The sequence below is a fragment of the Musca autumnalis genome, unplaced genomic scaffold, assembly GCF_047663935.1.
Source record: "Musca autumnalis isolate F117 unplaced genomic scaffold, ASM4766393v1 scaffold_3, whole genome shotgun sequence".
Taxonomy (NCBI): Eukaryota; Metazoa; Arthropoda; class Insecta; order Diptera; family Muscidae; genus Musca; species Musca autumnalis.
Genome location: NW_027411866.1, coordinates 230,106,958 through 230,128,385, shown reverse-complemented (window position 1 = coordinate 230,128,385; position 21,428 = coordinate 230,106,958). Strand labels below are relative to the sequence as shown.

Sequence of the window (21,428 nt, the reverse complement as noted above, 5' to 3'; positions counted from 1 at the left end):
GGGGTACTCTTTTCTACGGCATGCCATGATATAGGAGACGTTTGATATTTGTTTTGATTATTCAACATTGTTTTTTGTTTTGTTGAGATTCTGGGTTAACTGCGGATGCCTTAAATCTGTCCAAAATTCTCCCAATTTGTGCCATATGTTGTAGTTGTTGTTCTTGTTGTAGATAAATGTTGCAGTTTCAGTTATGGGTCTCTTCAGTTGTTATTCCACAAAAAAACCAGCATTCAAACGAAGAAGAAGAAATGCTTTACAAAAGCAAGGCAAGTAAATATTAATTCTAGGTGGTTGGAAGGGAGGGTGGTAGGAGTTATTAATAATATTTTACAATCCCTGAGTACATGGAGTTGGGGGGGTGGGCTATCAACACTCGTTGGGTGGGCATTATAAAAAAGAACATATTTTTAAAAAATAATTAACAATTATTAAAATATCACCCATTATATTTAACACTTGATATTTTGTTGCTGTTGTTTTCAAGTTCCATCACACCAAACTAAACCCGTTTGTTTCATTGTGTAGATTATCGCAGTTTCTCTCCACTAGCAGTGTTTTGCTTGTTTTTGTTGTTTTTTCTGTTTTGTTTTTGTTTAGCTTACCTAACAGTGAGTTCAAATGTAAACCAAATAATACATAACGTTTCTATAAGGAAGAAAGGATCTGTGATGTCAGGCACCTCATCTTCCTCGATTTTTGTGCCATTTGTAGTTGTGTTGAACACCTATAATGATATTTAGATATTTTTAATAACAAAAAAATACATTTTGATTAGTAATTACACAGAGAAGATAAAGAAAAAATCAATAGTAAAAATAATTTTAAACCTGAAAATATATTCAAGAAAAAATGAATTTACATTGAGGAGTAAAAGAAAAATGTTCAACTAATTACATTAGGGTGGTCTGGGGGGCGGTATAGAAAGGACTATAACTTTTACACTAATCAAAAAAATACCCATAATTGTTATTTATATTGGTGTTTGTAAGGTTATGGGGAAGGAAGAAAGGAGGGTTGTTAGTTTTGGGATATTTTTAGATGATTGGGAACTAACTATTTCAAAATGCAATATTGTAAAACTTAGCTAACCTACTTACTTACAGAGCTTTTAGAAAAATACAAATAAACAATGCTCATGAAGTGAAAACTCAAATCCTTTATAGCTTCTATACCATCTGGTCTAGTGAGAAATAATATAAAAATGATTATTAAAGCTTTTTAGTTTAAGTTGCACATTTATAGCGGACACCAAACCTATAATATTTTCATATATTATATTATTTATATTTTAATATTTATATTAATATTAATTTATTATGTACAATTGTGATTAAATTTCTTATTGTTTTTATATAAAAGTTGTTTTTATTAATGTAATAATGGTCAGCTGCTGCTCCTATATATAAATCGATACGAAAAAATAATGGAAATGGAACAATTTCTCCTTTTTTGTTTGGAATAAACAGATTTATTTTGATTTAGGACTATTTTTATTTATGATTTATAATTTTATATATTATTTTCGTTTTATTAAAATTAAATTGCATTTATTTTACTTAATGAAATTAATTTGTTTTTTTTAGTTATTTTTATACAGTGAATACACCCACCTTTGTTAACAAAATTAGAGAGGAGGTACTGGATATAACTATATGTTCAGAAAATCTTATAAACGAGGTACTGAATTGGAGGGTCTCGGAGGAGCACTCCTTCTCAGACCATAGGTATATAAGGTTTGAACTAACACGGCCGCCACCGAAACCAATAAGTTTCAGGAACAAACTGGACAAAGTATGGAAAACTTATTAAGGAGAAGCTAGGGCAGGAAAATTATGAATGTCTAAGCACGGAAGACATAGATAAGAAAGTCAATAAACTAACGGAGATTATAGTAGAGTCATTCGAAGAAAGCTGTCCCCTTCGAGAGAGGACATCTGCCTACGCAAAACCCTGGATCACAGGAGAGATTCGTAATAAAGGAAAAGAGGTCCGGAGACTTTACAATAGAGCTCGACGAAAAAAACAAGCTGTATTCTGGGACAGCTATCGTACAAAGCTTAAAGAATATAACAAAATAACAAGAACAGCAAAGCGCAACACATGGAAACTCTTTTGTGAGCAGGTTGGTAGATGATATGGGTAATAAGATGGAAACAATCGACGACACTTTAGGGCTTTTGATGAAGACGCATTTTCCGCCGAGCACTACGGCAAATGTAGGGATATCAGCAGATGGGGAAAATGCTACGGATGAAGCACCAAACATTGATAAAACAATGGTTAAAGATACCATCAACAGTTTCAAACCTTTTAAAGCAGCGGGACCAGACCAGGTCTTTCCGGCCTTACTCCAAAAGGAGGTGTACTATATTTCGTCCAAATTAGCTGGTATCTTCAACGCATGCTTAAAATTTGCATTTACCCCTAAAGCCAATTCTAAACCGATTTTTGTCAAAATCAGTGAAACTGAAAAAGGACTTAAGAAAACATCCCATGTTCAATTTGAAGGCATTTTTTTCAAAAATTGTCCGATTTATAGCAAAATCGGTGGAAGATATATGGAGGCTATATCCAAATCTGTACCGATTTTTGCGAAATCAAATCAAAAATCGGTAAAACTGAACAGTGGCCTGAGGAAACATCCCATGTTAAATTTGAAGGCTATTCATCAGACATTGACAGATTTATAGCAAGATCGGAAAAAGATATATATGGGAGCTATATCCAAAACTGAACCGATTTTTATGAAACTACTCAGGGGCCTAAGAAAATATCACTTAAAAAATTTGAAATTTACCTAATTATAGCAAAATCGGGGAAAGATATATATGGGGGCTATATCCAAATCTGAACCGATTTTTGTGAAAATCGGTAGAGCTACTCATAGGCCTAAGAAAATATCAGATATAAAATTTGAAAGCCCTTTGATTAAAATTTACCGAGTTATAGCAAAATCGGGGAAAGATATATATGGGGCTATATCCAAATCTGAACCGATATGGACCAAAGTTGAAATTTTTCATTCCTATGCTCTTATAATTACTTGTGCAAAAATTCATCAACCTAGGTCAACTCCTTCTATTTTTGTCCACTTTTGTATGGAAGCGGCAACACTGTGCGACGTTATAATACTTCTAAGGGGAAAGAACCCGAATTTGTTATGCAGAAGGGCCGAATCGGCCCTAAAACATGCGTATAACTGGGCTAGACCAAGAGGTCTAAACGTAAACCCGGAAAAAACAGAAATATGTCTTTTCACTAGGAAAAAAAAACTGGGTCACATCGAGGAACCTGTTTTCCATAACAAGGCTATTTAGATTTCCAATAAGGTCAAACATCTAGGAGTAATTCTGGATAGGAAACTTAAATGGAAGGGTCATATCCAAGACCGAGCCAACAAAACATTGTTGGTCAACCTGTAGAAGGACCATAGGCTCTAAATGGGGTCTCAATCCAAATATGACACACTGGCTATACAAAATCATAGTTAGACCCATCCTAACAGCGATGGTGGACAGCGATGGATAAAAAATGTAATATAAAAATTTTACAAAAAGTCCAATGAATGTGCTGCTTAGGGGTAAGTGGTGTTATGAGGACAACACCAACGAGGGCACTAGAAACTATTCTATACATACACTCAATAGAAATTCAGATAAGGTGTGAAGCTGCCGTCGCAGCCATAAGGCTGAAGGCGACAGACTCGTGGATCGAAAAGGACCACGTAACATACCATCAAAAATTCTACAGGTAACAACGGGGGAGTCAATGGATAACGTTAATTTGGGCCGTATACCTGAAACAAATGTAGTTGCCTCGTGTGAAACATTAATACCTGACAGAGACTCGTGGATCGGCGGGACTCTAGCTGAAAAGCCTCCTGGAAACTGCTGTCATACAGACGGCTCGATGTTAGAGGCGAGGACGGGACTGGGACTTTTTATTGAAGAACCAGAAACCGAAATCTCTCTTCGGTTGCCGGATCACAATACGGTCCTTTAAGCGGAGATCAGGGCGATCACAGAGTGTCTGAACTGGTTTAATGCTAACTCGAGACCAACTACCGTTAACGTCCTTACGGACAGTAAAATGGCAATCAATGCAATAACATCCAAGACAGTAAAATCAAAAACTGTACTGGACTGCATAAATACGATAAACAATTATTTCCAGCAAGGAATAGTGCGTATCCTATGGGTACCAGGCCATGCGGGGATTGAAGGTATTGAAAGGGCAAAAATGGCAGAGAATTAGCAACAGTAAACTTAGACAGCGCAAAGCCTCTAAATGCGTCACGTCTAGAGTTAAAAAATTGGGCAAAACAGGCCCATACACCCCTATGGAATAGAGGGGAGATAGGGAAAACCATTAAATTCCCTGGAGGGACCCAAACGAGGATAAAACTAAAAACTTACTATTATTAGGTAAGGCAGACATTAGTAGGCTAACAGGTATCTTTACTGGTCACTTTGGCCTACAAGCTCATCTGCATAAAATTAAATGCGCAGATAACGGCTTATGCAGGGCATGCGGAGAGGACGACGAAACGTTGGAACACTTTCTTTGCTAATGCCCAGATTTCGCAAATGTCAGGTCCCAGTCTTTAGGGACCGACACTATACCGGGACTTAATCAGATAACGGTAAATGATGTTAAACAGTTAAGGGATTTTGTTAAGGGCACAGAATTCCTAAAACAATAAAGATACCAAATATGACCCTTTCTTCAATTAGTCTAGAGTGCACAACAGGCCTATTCTGGCTTAAGTGTATATCCACTGGAGATGGGGCGACTTGCGCCCCTCTTTTCAACATAACCTAGTTATTTTTATAAAATATTAACAACGTTTAGCATTTTCGTTGATAAGTGGGAATATCAAATTTTTTATCACAATCCAAAAATAACTATTTCGCTTTTTCTACTATTTCGAACATTCGAAAGGGAGACTTTCTGAGTCCAAGGTCGATAAATCGACGCATAGTGGCACGAACGTGGCCAAAAATGGTAAAAACCAAATATTTCGGAACACAAATTTTTTGATGGAAGTTGATAGAAAACATCTTAATTTGAGTGAATTTAAATTATGGCATTAATATGCCACGTACTTTTGTCAATGTGAAGGTGCACATCCGAAATTTTTGGAAGTAAGTATTTTTGTCCTGATTTTAATAAAATTAGTCACTTTTATTATGCTCCAATATTCTAACATTTAAAGTAATGGTCGTTCTAAAAGTAATTTTTACTGTAGCTTTGGATGTAATAAACTTGGCTTTATTTTAGTTTCGAGTACTTAGTACATCGGTTTTGTAAACCAAATTTTAAAATTAGTGGGGGTGGGACAATTTTTGTATAAAAGTGTATAACTATATAACACTGTGCAACAAAATGGACCTCAAAGTCTGGGGGGTAAAAGTGAAAAACGACAGCTTAATCAAGATTTTATCGATTTTATGTCTTTGGGAACCGTACCAAAAATCTTTCGAGCGACATTTTTGTAGAATATTCCGAAGCTGAAAAATTTAATCTTTTGCCACTTTTATTGCGGTTCTTGAAATAAAGGACGAAAAGGACATTGAAGGAAGCGAGTTAGAAAGTCGAAATGTTCTACGGAAAAAATCCTCATTTGATTTGACATGTCATCTTAAATATAAGCTTAAACAACAGCGAACAAAGATATAATGCTGATTCCAGATGGATTTTAGGGTCTCCAGCAAAATATTCATCACGCCATATCGCGAAAGGTCGATCCACGGCGCATCTGTCCTTCGGGGTTCTGTATATACTCACCAAGGGCTTTCATCTCCAATAGGAGTTTTCCACTCCCCAAAATTTCGGTTCACAGTGTAATTTGCCCTTTGAGTTGTGAAAAGTGAGTACTTCAAATGTATAAAGAAGCCAGCTGCACATATTTGCACACGAACATGTTTTTTATATTTAGAACACGGAACAGCTGGGTAAAATCTCTTCATTCATTTTTTACTCATGAACGGAACATTGGTTTAGTAGTCAATTGTCCGGGCTGACAATTTTCAAGAACTTTCTGCAGCTCTGAATGACTACCCAAAAGCTGTCATATGCTTGAAAACCCACTGAAAAAATGTATCTCTAATCAACATTGCCCGAAGCAACCATTGCTTGAGCTTGCGATCAGAGTTATGTAAGACTTCTACAACTTCTGCTACAACACCTCCCACTGAGATTCATCCTCTCCAATTACAATGTTATTTGCACCAAAATTTCACGGTATATCGGTTATCAGTTTATATGATTCGAGGGTTTTTAACGAACCGAGGCCTAGGTGAAATGCCTCTCATCTTAGAGGTTTTTATAGACTCAGCCTTTAGGCTGCTTTATCGCAATAATGGTTTTAGACCCCAAGTATGCTTGCACGAAACCCGTTTCAAACATTTGGGAGTCTAATAAGACATATCTTTTCGTATGTCCCGATGGGTGAACTGAAGAACCGATTAGTCCAAATTTTGTCTTAACTTAGTTTAAGTTAGAAGATGGGCCATATCGATCCACTCCTTCGGGAACCTCCTCCAAAAAAGTTTAATTTTTTTCGTTTGTTTTGCTTATTGTTGAAGATTCAATCTCTTTGATTGCTTGAGTGGAGTATTCCCCCATTGGCTCAACTTCATTTATTACACTCTATTACAGAGAGTAATGTTTTTCAAAACGAACTGACAGTGTTGCAAAATTTTACTGATCGCTACCAATATCATGATTTCATCCCGGCGAGGGCAATTATCAATTGGCTTCTCAGTTTTTGAAATGATGCAAAGCCGAAAAATGAGTGTGATTCTCATTCATATGGGAATACTAGACACTTAAAGAGTTCGGTTTTTCGCTAAAAAGGCATCATTTCAAAAACTGAGAAGCCAATTGATAATTCCCTTCGCTGGGATGAAATCATCAATGTTGGCGACATTTCCTGAGTATTTAAGTCATGTAAAATTTCTCTGTAAAGTGGTGTCGTAAGACACGCCGTTCGGACTCGGCGATAAACAGCAGGTCCTATATCAATGAGCAAATATGAATCGGGCTGCACTCATTGATATGAGAGAAGTCTCCCCTGTCCCGCCTGGGATGTTTGTGGAACAATTATTATTATATATTATATATAAGTCCATACTACACCGAATATTCCACTCGACTGTCCCAAATGGTCCCGATAACATATCAGCGCAGTGAGAAATTATTGTCCACTCCATGTAAACACCCGTAAAATCCATACTTGGATACCAGAGATCGTGCTGTTTCCAAAGAGAAAAGGAAAGGAGAGAGGAGAAACGCCTGTCCGCAGGAAAAAAAGAGAGAAATGGAAAAACTTAAAAAACCCGAAATGTATGTACATAAGCCGGAATGGAGTCCGAAAATTATACCAAGCATTAAAACATCAAACTGATAATTTTGGTACGGGCACATTCTACTGTAGACTCTACAGTGTAGAGACCGACAATGTAATTTGGTAACTGATACAGATAGTGTGCTCGGGATATGAAAAGAGCATTTTTCCAAACTGTTGGTGTCCAACAGTAGAGAACAGTAGAGGTTTATGGATGCGCAGCCCTCTATTAGAATAGGCGGCTGCTTCACTCGGAGACCGTTGGTCCATTTTATTCATCCTGCGTAGGCTATTTAAAGATGATGGATATGATGATTTAAAGATGAGATGGTGATAGTAAAGACTGCAAGAAACCGACTGAAGAATAACAATGCAGCAGAAACCGATGGATTACCGGTTGAGCTGTTGAAAATAGGAGGCGACACGCATCAGCTAGTTACGTTAAGTTAGGTTTATGGATGCGCAGCCCTCTATTAGAGTAGGTGGCTGCTTCACTCGGAGACCGTTGGTCCATTTTATTCATCATGCGTAGGCTATTTAGAGATGATAGAGTGTTGATGCATCTTGATGAGATGAGGATGATAGATAGAGATGATGAGATGATGGTGAGTGTAGATGATCTGTAGAGATTGACGCCAAGGAATTATCTGGAAGAGTGAAAAGAGTCTGACTATTAAGGACCATTGCCAAGCCATGCTAGATGTCTGCCAAAGTTGAGTAGACGATGCGATCTATATTAGACAGGAAGGTCAGAGTGTCTATCTCATATCTGCCTAGTGTACGGTATCTCCTTGTTTGCAACATGGGGCACCTACAAAGCAGTTGTTCGAAAGTCTCTATCTCCACCGCATAGTCTGCAGTAGTCAATGCCACTATCGTCCCGTTTTGAAGTTAGGGACCTCACTCTTCAGTGACCTGTTATAAGTACCACTGCGATTTTCAACCCTTACTTATCAAGTGAGAGGAGGGAAGCCGTTCTTCGACGAAAAACCACAGGCCAGATTGCTTTGTAGACCCTTCAGCTAGGTTCCAATAGACATCTTTGATGTGCTTTCTTATTGAAGATCTCCCGAAGTTTGCCGATGTAGTGGCACATTGGTGGCCGGACGGTTTCATCAACTGATAAGTCGATAGACCTAGAGCCACCTTGAGCCATTTCATCTGCTACCTCTTTTCCCATGATGTTGCAGAGCTCTCCTACAATCAAGAATAGCTCTTGAATTTATGGTCCATAAGCTATTTAATAACATATTTCAGGAAGAACGCGTATTTGACGATTGAAACCTTAGCATCCAGTGTACCGTCCACAAGAAAGGAGATAAGACTGTATGCTCTAACTACACGGGCATATGTATGTCCTCTCTATATTGCTTACAAGATAGTGTCAGGGATATTTGGCAAACGACTACAGCTTATTGTGAACGAAATAATTGGGCTATACCAATGGGACTTTCCATTGGCCAGATATTTACACTGCAGTGAATCCTGTAGAAAGCCCAAGAAATGTAGATAGACACCTACCACATTTTTGTCGATTATAAAGCAGCCTTCGACAGCCCCTCTACGTTCAATGGTATTCCAAGCCATTCTTCTATTGATATCGTAATGTGGAGCAATGCCAAATCCTTCATAAAGAACTCAAAATATTAAATTACGGCAGGGTTTCTGAGCCTTTGTGCCAATATATCAGGACTTCCTCCTCATGGACTTCCTCCGGAAAAAAGTTGTACCATTGGAAAAGGAGCAGCTAGGACCACCTACTTAAACAATTTCAGAACGATCCGAGAGGAGCTTTTAACGTTATTTTTTCGAATTTTGTGTGGGAAGTACCCGAAGGAGTCGACCGATAAGTCCACATTCGAACACGATCTATATCTAAAAGGAATAGTACGAAGTTTGGACCAAATCGATTGCTCCATTCGAGAGTTATCGTTCAAACCATTTTACAGACAAATTTTGAACTTTTATGGGGGAGGTACCCGAAGGATTGGACCGATATAATTCATATTCCACCCTGATAAATAATTGGATGAAATAATACGCAAAGTTTCGAAAAGAGGGCCGCAAAGACAACCTGCTGAAGAAAATTTCACAACGATCCGAGAGGAACTCATAAAGTTAATTTTTTTTTTGGAATTTTGTATGGGAGGTACCTAAGCAGTGGACCGATATAGTCTATATTCGAACCCGATATATGCCTGGAAGTAATATTACCATATGCAAAGTTATGACCAATTCGGTTACTCCCTTCGAGTGTTATCGTGCGCACAATTTTAGCGAATAATGTGGACTCAAAATTGTCTGAAACGAATTTCGTCCAAACTTACTTGAGGTCTAAAACCATTTATTCGATGAGGCACATTTTTGGTCGAATCAAAGTGTATATACTCTCTTTAGCCTACCGGTGAGGGTATAACAAGTAAAAAAGTATCAGTCAGCTTGGCCGATAGAGATATAGCCTCAGCCTCGGACCTAAAGAAAAGAAGTAACACACAATACTTGTGACGTCTATATAATACGATGTGCAACGTTTCGACCAAATCGATTTCTCCCTTCGAGGGTTATCTTACAGTTTACAGTTTAGCTGGTGCCGGCAACCTTTTGGGAATTATCTCATGAAGTAAGGACTTGTCCCTGAAAAATCATGTACCGTCGTAATGGAGAAAGTTATTACAAAAAGTAGCAACACGATTTGACTATTTTGTGTGGGAAGTTCTTGAAGGAGAGGACCTATATAGTCCAATATGGTCTATCTTCGAACTTAAACTAAATTTGGACAACATATTACGAACTTCGAGGAAGAAAAAAAATGTCTTTTCTATCTGTCCAAGCGTCGAGAAATTACAGTCATGACTCTGTTTTATAAGGAGACGATACAGTCAATTTATTGTCTCCAATAGAACTTCTATATCTCAATAACGGTAAAACCTACGAAATTATCATAAATGTCAATCTTGTGGAGAATTTTCATAGCTACAACATTTTCTTTAGCCCCATTTCGATAGGACTTGCGGTTTCCAAGCAAAATTTTGAAAACCTAAAAAACCCTAAAAATTTCAACTTGAATCGTGATTTATTTAAAAACCGCTCCTGCGATTTTTTTGTTTTTTCTTATCTATGAACATTGTAGTTTCAGAATCCACAAAAACTTCCCTGGTATAAGCACCTTCAATTAAAAGTTGCTTCAAGAGCACCGTGTTATTTTACTTGTCGTTAATACATCATGTCTTGGCTTGATTTGTTGCTCGCTCCTCCAATGCTTGATGGTAAAGCAAGTGGTTTGTGCAGATGTTTTGTTTGGTAATGAATCTGCTTAGCGGAAGCTATATGTTAAAGTATTTTTTCTTAATTTTGAAAATGTCATAATTTTTATTATTTTTTTTTAATTTATTGTTATTATTTTCTATTATTATTATTTTTGACAATATTTTTATTTATTTATATTATTTTTAATTACTTTTATATAAAGAATTTTGACAAATACCATAAACTTACTTCTTGTTCCAAGACCATTTTTGCTATTTTGTAATTTTCAACAAGTAGACGTAACTGGTAATCCAATTGAAAACAAAAATAAAATTTTTAATTATTATTCAAAAATTATGTTAGAAAGTCCCCCAATGTGCACGAACATGGTATAAAAAAGATTATGTGCAAAACAATTCGGCTAGCCTATGAAAATCTATTGGAAAATCTAGACTATTTTTTCTATACTAAAATGCAGGTGGAAAAAGTTGTTGGGTTAGAGGGAAAAAGGGAAAAGGGGAAAAGGGGGAATTAATGTTGTTATTTTGTAGCTGGAAAAAGTATACTTCAAATATGTATGTGTGTCTGTTTAAGTTATTGGGTATATAAAATATTTTAGTTTTGTGGGGGGTTTGAAAATAAACTGGAAATTGTTCCTCATGTAGTTATTTACAAAATATACAAGAAAATAAAATAAAAATATATAAAATTAAATTTAAAAGGAAACAATAAAATAAATGAAATTATATTGTTTTAAAGGCACATTAACACAAAAAAAACTTTATTTGCATCCGTTGCGGATCACTTACCTTATAATGCTTAAATTCGGGTAATGTTTCTAGACAAAATATAACAATTGATAGCAATATAACAAATACACTAATTATGGCTACAACTCTGGCGGCTTGTGAACTTTCTGGATACTCAAAAAGTAACCAAACTTTTCTTTGATTTTCATTATCCGGTAATGGTCTTTCCTCTTCCTTAATAAAGCCTTCATCCTCTCTAAAGGTGATTGAAGAAGAAGAAATGGGGAAAAAAGTAGAGAAAAAAGAAAAAAATATAACATAGAAAATAGAAATTATACCAAATAATATTATAAAGGAAAAACAAAACACAAACATGAAAACAAATTTATATTTACATTACAAAGTAAGAAAAGAGAAACTGAAAAAAATACTGGTACTACAACAAAGAATATTTTTTTTTGTTTTGTTTTATTTTTTTCAAAGAATTTTTATTTCTACAAATTATTAATATTAATTTTTTTTGGAAACTATTTTGTATTTTGGCCAATTATGCTAAGTTTTTTTTTTTGATAATCAAATCAAGTCAAATCAAATCACACAAATTCAGGAATGAAAAATTCAAAGACGATACGGCAGCCTTATTCATCTTTGCATTAAATACCAATGTGTATCAAACTTTGAATTTTTTCGTTTCGTTTTTTTTTTCTCTTTCAAAAGAAATTAAAGAACTCAAAACCAACTTAGGGTGTAGGGAAACGAAAAAAGAGTCTTAGAATATGAAGAGCACACGACTGTTCGATTTTGTTTTGAGTTTTTTTCTGTTTTGGGTTTTAGCTTTAACGTTTCTTCACATGTACAGGAGTGTCTTTTGGGCTGTTTGTTGAGATTGAATCCTGGGTTGTGTGAAGTGTTGTTAGTTGAGATTCGTTGTGTTAAACGTAGCAACGAATGTTGAAATATATATGGGGATATATAGACGAGGTCAAGAAATCGTTAAAAAGGGAATTCATTTTAAAGAAGAGACGATGAATCGAAGTCAAGAATTATTAATTTCAAACATGAACGGTTTTTTATGAAAATGCCAGATGGTATTACTTGAGAAGGCCAAGAGGGGTTCTATGAGACGACCAACTCTATGTATTCTATGTGAAGAGAAGGCCAATGAAGTCTATTCTATGAGCAGAACTTAGATTCTTCTAAGGGAAGACCTTGGGGTCTTCTGGGAAAAGTCTTGCATGTCTTTTATCAGAAGATTTCTATAAGAAGTCCTGTGGATGTTTTATGAGAACACTTCTGGGAGAAGACATTGGAGTCTTCTATGGGAACACATTGAGGTCTTTTATGAGAAGACATTGTGGACTTCTATGGGAAGATCTTGGGGTCTTCTATGTGAAGACTTTTTAGTCTTCTCTGAGAAGACGTTGGGGTCTTTTGTCAAGAAGAACTTGAACTTGAGAAGACCTTGTGGTCATCTATGAGAAGATCTTGGGGTCTTCAATGAAAAGATCGCAGAGCCTTCTATCAGGATATCTGTGGACTTCTTCGATGAGAAGATCGTTTGATCTTCTATGAGAAAAAATTTGAGACGTTTATGAGAATATCTTAGGATCTTCTTTGAGAGATCGTGGGATCTTCTATAAGAAGATCGTGGGATATTCTATGAGAAAATCGCGAGATCGTCTATGAGAAGACCTTGAACTTTTCTATGAGAAAAAAGTTTGAGTCATTTATGAAAAGGCCCTGGGGTCTTGAGAAGATCGTAGGATTTTGTACGATAAAAGTGGTATGTTCTATAATAAGACCCTGGACTGTTCTATGAGAAGATCGTGGGATCTGTATGAGAAGATCGTGGGATATTCTATGGGAAGATCGTGGGATCTTCAATGAGAAGATCGTGGGATCTTCTATGAGAAGATCGTGGGATCTTCTATGAGAAGAACGTGGGATCTTCTATGAGAACATCATGGAACCTTCTATGAGAAGAAGATCTTCAATGAGAAAATCGTGGGATCTTCTATGAGAGATCCTAGGATCTTCCGTGAGAAGATCGTGGAACCTACTATGAGAAGATCTTGAGATTTCCTATGAGAAAATCGTGAGATCTTCTATGAGAAAAAGATTAAGTCATTTGTGAGAAGACTTATGTGTCTGGAGAAGATGTTGGGATCTTCTATGAGAAGATCGTGTGATCTTCTGTGAGGAAAATAGTGGAATCTTCTATGAGAAGATCGTGGGATCTTTTATGAGAAAATCGTAGGATATTCTATGAGAAGTTCGTGGGATCTTCTATGAGAAGATAGTGTGATCATCTATGAGAAGATCGTGGTATCTTTTATGATAAGATCGTGGAATATTCTATGAGAGGATCGTGGGATATTCTATAATAAGATGGTGGGATCTTCTTTGAGAATATCGAGGGATCTTCTGTGAGAAGATCATAAGATCATCTATGAGAAGACCGTGGTATATTTTATGATAAGATCGTGGAATATTCTATGAGAAGATCGTTGGGTCATCTTCGAGAAGATAGTTGAATCTTCTATGTGATGATCGTGGGATCTTCTATAAGAGGATCCTCTTTGAGAACATCGTGGGATCTATGAGTAGATCGTGGTATCTATTATGATAAGATCGTGGGATATTCTATGAGAGAATCGTGGGATACTCTATAATAAGATCGTGGGATCTTCTTTGAGAATATCGAGGGATCATCTATGAGAAGATCAGAGGATCATCTATGAGAAGACCGTGGTATCTTTTATGATAAGATCGTGGGATATTCTATGAGAAGATCGTTATATATTCTATGAGAAGGTCGTTGGATCATCTACGAGAAGATAGTGAGATCTTCTTTGAGAATATCGGGGGATCCTTTTGAGAACATCGTGGGATCTTCTGCGAGAAGATCGTGGGATCTTCTATGAGAAGATACTTATGATAAGATCGTGGGATATTCTATGAGAGAATCGTGGGATACTCTATGATAAGATCGTGCGATCTTCTTTGAGAATATTGAGGGATCATCTTTGAGAAGTTCGTGGGATCTTCTGTAAGAAGATCGTGGGATCTTCTGTGAGAAGATCGTGGGATCTTCTATAAAAAGATATTGTGATCATCTATGAGAAGATCGTGGTATCTTTTATGATAAGATCGTGGAATATTCTATGTGATCTTCTTTGAGAACCTCGAGGGATCATCTATGAGAAGATCGTGGAACCTTCTACGGCAAGATCTTTAGATCTTCTATCGTGGAACCTTCTATGAGAAGGCCGTGGGATCTTTTATGAGAAGATCGTAGGAACTTCTATAAGAAGATCGTGGAAACTTCTAAGAGAAGATCTTTGGATCTTCTATGAGAAGGATGTGGGATCTTCTACGAAAAGATCTTGGCATCTACTTCTGCAACCTTCTACGAGAAGATTTTGAGATCTTCTTCGTAAAGATCGTGGAACCTTCTATGCGGAGATCTTTCGATCTTCTATGAGAAGATCGTTGGATTTTCAACTAGAGATCGTAGGTTATTCTATGAGGAAAAACTTTGAGACTTTTATGTGAAGACTGTGGTGTCTGGAGAAGATTGTGGGATCATCTATGAAAAGATCGTGATATTATCTTGAGATCTTCTTCGTGAAGATCGTGGAACCTTCTATGAGGAGATCTTTCGATATTCTATGAGAAGATCGTTGGATTTTCAACCAGAGATCGTAGGTTCTTCTATGAGGAAAAACTTTGAGACTTTTATGTGAAGACTGTGGTGTCTGGAGAAGATCGTGGCATCTTCTATGAGAAGATATTTCTATGAGAGAATCATGGGATACTCTATAATAAGATCGTGGGATCTTCTTTGAGAAGATCGTAGGATCTTCTATGAGAAGATCGTGGAAACTTCTAAGAGAAGGTCTTGGGATTTTCTATGAGAAGTTCGTGGGATCTTCTATGAGAAGATCGTGGTATCTTTTAAGATAAGATCGTGGGATGTTCTCTGAGAGGATCGTGGGATACTCTATAATAAGATCGTGGGATCTTATTTGAGAATAGCGGGGGATCATCTTCTATGAGAAGATACTTATGATAAGATCGTGGGATATTCTATGAGAGAATCGTGGGATACTCTATGATAAGATCGTGCGATCTTCTTTGAGAATATTGAGGGATCATCTTTGAGAAGTTCGTGGGATCTTCTATGAGAAGATCGTGGGATCTTCTGTGAGAAGATCGTGGGATCTTCTATAAAAAGATATTGTGAACATCTATGAGAAGATCGTGGTATATTTTATAATAAGATCGTGGGATATTCTATGAGAGGATGGTGGGATACTCTATATTAAGATCGTGGTATCTTCTTTGAGAATATCAAGGGATCATCTATGAGAAGATCGTGGGATCTTCTATGAGAAGGTCGTGGTATCATCTATGAGAAGATCGTGGTAGCTTCTATGTTAAGATCGTGTGATCTTCTATGGGAAGATCATGGTATCATCTATGAGAAGATGGTGACATCTTCTATCGTGGGAACTTCTATGAAAAGAACGTAAGATATTCTATGAGAAGATCGTGGGATCTTCTATGAGAAGATCGTAGAACCTTCTACGGGAAGATCTTGAGATCTTCCATCGTGGAACCTTCTATAGGAAGATCGTGGAAACTTCTAAGAGAACATCTTGGCATCTTCTATGAGGAGGTTTTGAGATCTTCTATGAACTTCTCTGAACTTGGCATCTTCTAAGAGAAGTTCTTGAGATCTTCTATGAAAATATCATGCAAACTTCTACGAGAAGATCTTGAGATCTTCTATGAGAAGATCTTGAGATCTTCTATGAGAAGATCGTGGAACCTTCTATGAGGAGATCTTCCATGAGAAGATCGTTGGATTTTCTACCACAGGTTGTAGGTTCTTCTATGAGGAAAAACTTTGAGTCATTTATGTGAAGACTGTGATGTCTGGATAATATTGTGGGATCTTCTATAAGAAGACCTTGAAGATCATAGGATCTTCTATATAAAGAGTGTGGTATCTTGGGCTCTCCAATGAGACGATCGTAGAAATTTCTATGAAAAACCCTTCAGTCTTATAGGAGAAAATGTAAAAGTCGTCTATGAGAAGACGCACAAGTCTTCTATGAGAAGACGCACAAGTCTTCTATGAGAAGACGTACAAATCTTCTATGAGAAGACGTACAAATCTTCTATGAGAAGACGTACAAGTCTTCAATAAGAAGACTTACAAGTCTGCTATGAGAAGGCATAGAAGTCTTCTATGAGAAGACGTACAAATCTTCTATGAGAAGACGTACAAGTCTTCAATGAGAAGACGTACAAGTCTGCTATGAGAAGGCATAGAAGTCTTCTATGAGAAGGCGTGCAAGTCTCCAATGAGAAGTCGTAGAAGTCTTCGATGAGAAGACTTAGAAGTCTTCAACGAGAATACGTAGAAGTCTTCAATGAGAAGAAGTACAGGTCTTCAATGAGGAAACGTAGAAGTCTTCTATGAGAAGACGTATAAGTCTTCTTTGACAAGTCGTATGATATGACTTCCTAATATGAGATTTACTGGTCATCTACTAGAAGATCTATAGGTTTTAAATGAGATTACCTTTGGGCAAAAGAAGACCCCAAGGTCTTCTGTGAGGAGACTTACTTATATGCTATAAGAAGGCATTATGGCGAACGTACTAGTCTTATATTACAAGACCTACAGTTCTTCTACGAGAATCTGGTCTTTTGTGGGGTACCTACTCTATGTGAAGACATATTGGTCTTTTCTGAAAAGTCCTTTGGAGCTTAAATGGGAAGGCCTTATTCAATGAAAAAACTCGTCTCGTCTTGTTTCTCACCCAACCATTCTTATTGGAGAAGACCTGCCGCTTATGAGATGTTATATTGGCCACCTATGAGGAAACATAAATGTCGTTTATGAGAAGACCGATTGGCCTTTTATTCTATGTTAATATCTACAGCTCATCTATCTATAACACAAGATGCGATAATCTATGGGACTTCTTTGGAAGACCATTTTGGTCCCTCCTTCATCGCCTTAACTTTCATAAAGCCAATCAAACAATCAATTGAAAATCGCCATATATATTCCCATATAATTTATGTTTATTTTTGTAACATGATAGTTGTGACATTAACTTTTTGTATTTGTTGTAATTATATTTTTACATAAAGTGTTTTGTTGATAATAAATATTCTTCTAATTGTGATTCATAAAATATTCTCTCAAAAAATTCGGATAATTTCTGGAGAGAATTTCAATTGTTTTTTTTCCAATATCTATGTATGTCACAAAAAGAGAAATCGTCGCGTGAGTTGAGTCAAGTGATATTTTACTTTTACTTTTTTTTTGCTGTTGTTGAACACATAACGAACAGGGAACGAACACCGCAAAAACACATCATATCACATTAGGTTTATTATCTAAAAGCTCATGCAAATGCTTTCTAGCATTCTTTGTTGCTTTAGTTGCATTCTTAGTTACATATCTACAAAATGCTTGTGGGCGTGACAATGCTCCACTACCAAGAGGCCAAGACATGCTCACAATACGAATAAATTATATTCATTTAGCCCAAAAAGAAATTAATAATTTCTTTTTTTTTGGGAAAATAAAAACATATTTCCCATGTCGCATGTGAAAGCCTAGTGGGGTAGGTTGTGCCGCCCACAGTGTTTTGGGGTGTATTTGTGTGTTTTCATTCATTATCGTTGTTGTATTTGTTTTCTTTTTTTGCTTTGCTTTTTAACAAACAAACGAACAAGTGTTTGTGTGTGAATTTGTCTACAAAAATTCAATTCATTTGCTTTTCTTCAACTTGATACCACGGGCCGGCCCCTTTGTCGTATGAACAAAATTTTAAGCTGGTGGTCAAGTGAATTAATGCCTAAACAACATTGCTTGCGGTGTGTATATGTGTATGTGAGAGTACAGGTGTGTGTCTTTTTTTGTTTGTTTATGTTTGTATTGGTATATTTATGTGTGTTTTATTGGGCCAGATTATATTATAAATATATATTTTTTTAATTTTATTTTATTACTGTAAACAAACAATAAATCAATTCATAATTTATTCAAATTTACTTTTTTTTGTTTGGTACAATACGAGGGTGGTGCGTTAAGTATTGGTAATTAATTTTTTTTTTGTTCATTAAAAAATCTGTTTATACATTTAATAAGCGTTTAGAAAAAAATATATATATGACCTTTGCCCTGTCATTTACATTATCTTAACCGATTTTAATGCCAAAGATTCGTAGGGAGAACATTATTGGCCAAACAGTTTGGAACTGTAGTTCGAATAACGGCTGATAAACTTCACTGCGGCAAGAATTATGGTAGTTAGCTGTACTACATATTCCTCACTCCATAAAAACCGCCACAAAATCCGTACTTGAATACAACAGGCCTTCACCAAGGAACCCATAATACGACCAGTAGTGTCATGCTGCTATCGAGAAGAGGAATGTGCCAAAAAGTGTTACTACGAAATCTGTTGCAACGCGTAGCTCACACGCTTTTCCTATTTCTGCATTGAAAAGTTTCTGGTTTTGTTTTGAGAGCGAAACGATTCAGAGAAATTGAAAAGTTTGTGACTTTGTGTGATTGGTACGGGAATCGTTTTGTTTGTTTGCGTTCATTGTGTAAAGGTAAGGTCACGTTAGGCAAATATTTGCTCCAGCGACCGGCAGTGTGTGTAGATAATGCATTTAGGGGTAGACCTTTCCAAAAAAACTGTCTTCTTATTTTGAGCCACCCGTAGACACTATATAATAATTAGGTCCACTGTTTCTGTTATATTCGCCAAAAAGTCAAACTTTTGCCCATTAATCCAGTTTATAGCCTAGTATTTGGTAGGTTTGAAGATTTGCACCGTTTGTAGTCGTTGTGGTCCCCAAAGCGGTTTCTAATGTAAACAGGAAGAGAGATATACCTTCAGCCTATGTGAATTTAAACTTTCATCTACGGACAGAGGGTATCTTGAGAATTTTGTAGCCCTTTTTGGACATTTGAACTTTCTGACAAAATTGTGGATAATGATTAAAACTCAAAAGTGTTGCGGAGGAGGTACTTAAAGGAATGGACCGAGACAAGTCATTTAAGGAAGTGTAACTTATTTTGGTAGTTATATCTTTTCGATAGATATCGCGCCCACTTATCATTTCAGTGGGTCATCGTACAACTTTTGGACACGTGTGCCAGGAAGCATGGATTTGACCACGGAGTACATAATATCGCTGTAAACATGACCACAAAGAACAGCATCGGTATACATTTTCAAAGGATTTTCGAACAGACCCTAAACTGCACTTAGACACAAATGTTGAACTTTTGTAGGGGAGGTACCCCAAGGAGAGGACCGATATGGGCCATTTTAGAAGTTAAACTAAATTTGGACAAAGTATTAGTAGATCAAAAGTTTTGACCAAATTGGTTGCACCCTTCAAGAGATATCGTGGATACCATTTTAGTGAAATTTTTTTAAATATTGGAGAAAGGATGGATGTACCGGATGTTGTGGACCGATATTGCCCATCTACTGAAACTATGTCTGGATAAAATATGACGGAGCCAAAATTTTAGACCAAATCGGTTGATCAGTTCGAGAGTTATCGTTCTCTCCAGCTCTCCCAGATATGGTGCCATGGATTTTTTACACCTTTCGGCATGTTTTCTCAAGGAGTATGGACTTGCCCCTGAAGAAACTTTTACCGTCGTAATTGAGGCAACGAATGCAAATTGCTACAACAACAAGTAAAAAAGTATCAGTCGGCTTTGCAGACAGAGATATACCCTCAGCCTGTGTATATTGAAACAATTTGTCCCAAAATACGTATGTATTTTGGGCGTTTGAAACGATAACAAATTTGATTAGGATTACAGATCAAAAGTTTTGCGGAGGAGATACTAAAAGGAATGGATCGACATTGACAGTTATGGAAGTGAATCTCCAGCCAACACATATGGTGCCAAAGGGGGTTTTTACACTAATCGGGCTGTTTGCTTAAGAAGTAGGGACTTGCCCCTAAAAAAAAACTTTTACCATGGTAATTAAGGCAGCGAATGCAAGTTGCTTCAACAAAAATCAAAGTGATTCGATATCAGGTCTTAAAATGAACTTATCCGAAATTTTGTGTGGGAGGTACCGGATGGAGTTTACAAATATAGCCCATATTTGAACCTGATCTATATCTGGTAGAAAAATTAGGATGTGTAAAGTATAGACCAATTCGGCCACTCCCTTCAAGAGTTATTGTACGAACAATTTTTCCGAACATTTTTTAACTTTTGTGTGGGAGGAACCTGAAGGAGTGGACCGATATGGCTTATCTTCAAACTTAAACTATATTTGGACAAAATATTACTAAGGCCAAATTTTGGACCGAATCGGCAGATCCGTTCTAGAGTTAGTTTCGCTCCAACCACTATACACGGTGTCATAGGGTTTTTTGGCAACTTTCAGGCTATTTTCTCAGGAAATATGGACTTGCCCCTGATAAAACTTGTACCGTCGTATGGGGGGCAGTGAATACAAGTTGCTACAACAAAAATCAAAGCAATTCGAGAGATGGTCCTAAACAGAACTATTCCGAAATTGTGTTTGGGAGGTACCCGAATTAGTTGACCGATTGATTCCATATTGGAACTATATCTAAATCTGCTAGACATTTTACGATGTACAAAGTATGGAACAGATCGGTTTCTTCCTTCAAGAGTAATCGTGCACGAACTTTTGTGGGGTGGTACCGGAAGAAGTGGACCGATATAATCAGTCTTCGAACTTAAACTATGTTTGGACAAAATATTACGAAAGCCAAATTTTGGCATTGATTGATCCTTTCGAGAGTTATCGTGCGCTCCAGCCAGCCAGACAGATGGGCGGACATGGCTAAATAAACTCCAAATTGTCTGAAACGGATTTCATCCAAACATACTTGGGGCCTAAAACCATTATTACGATGAGGCACATTTTGCCCGAATAAAATTGTATATACCTTTGTTAGCATAAATGCTCAGGGTTTGAAAATGATACCAGAAGTATTTTCCAGACTGGGGGTATGTATAGGTCGGCAATGCCGAATTA

General features: G+C 36.8%; 1 protein-coding gene across 3 annotated transcripts in view; it reads right to left on the bottom strand.

Annotated features, from left to right (window-relative positions):
- The window catches only part of Sh (Potassium voltage-gated channel protein Shaker), a 756,962-nt gene that overhangs the window by 66,857 nt on the left and 668,677 nt on the right, over window positions 1-21,428 (bottom strand). For 2 of the 3 annotated variants that reach the window (XM_073977152.1, XM_073977151.1), the window contains exons 5-6: window positions 11,407-11,602; window positions 606-727 (exon numbers count right to left, since the gene is read on the bottom strand). Coding sequence is in view for 1 of the 3 variants with exons in the window: in XM_073977150.1 (XP_073833251.1) it covers window positions 606-727; window positions 10,847-10,864 (140 nt within the window). In the remaining 2 variants the exon portion in view is untranslated. Of the gene's footprint in view, window positions 1-605; window positions 728-10,846; window positions 10,901-11,406; window positions 11,603-21,428 lie in introns of all 3 variants that reach the window. The other variant, XM_073977150.1, reaches the window with a different exon arrangement.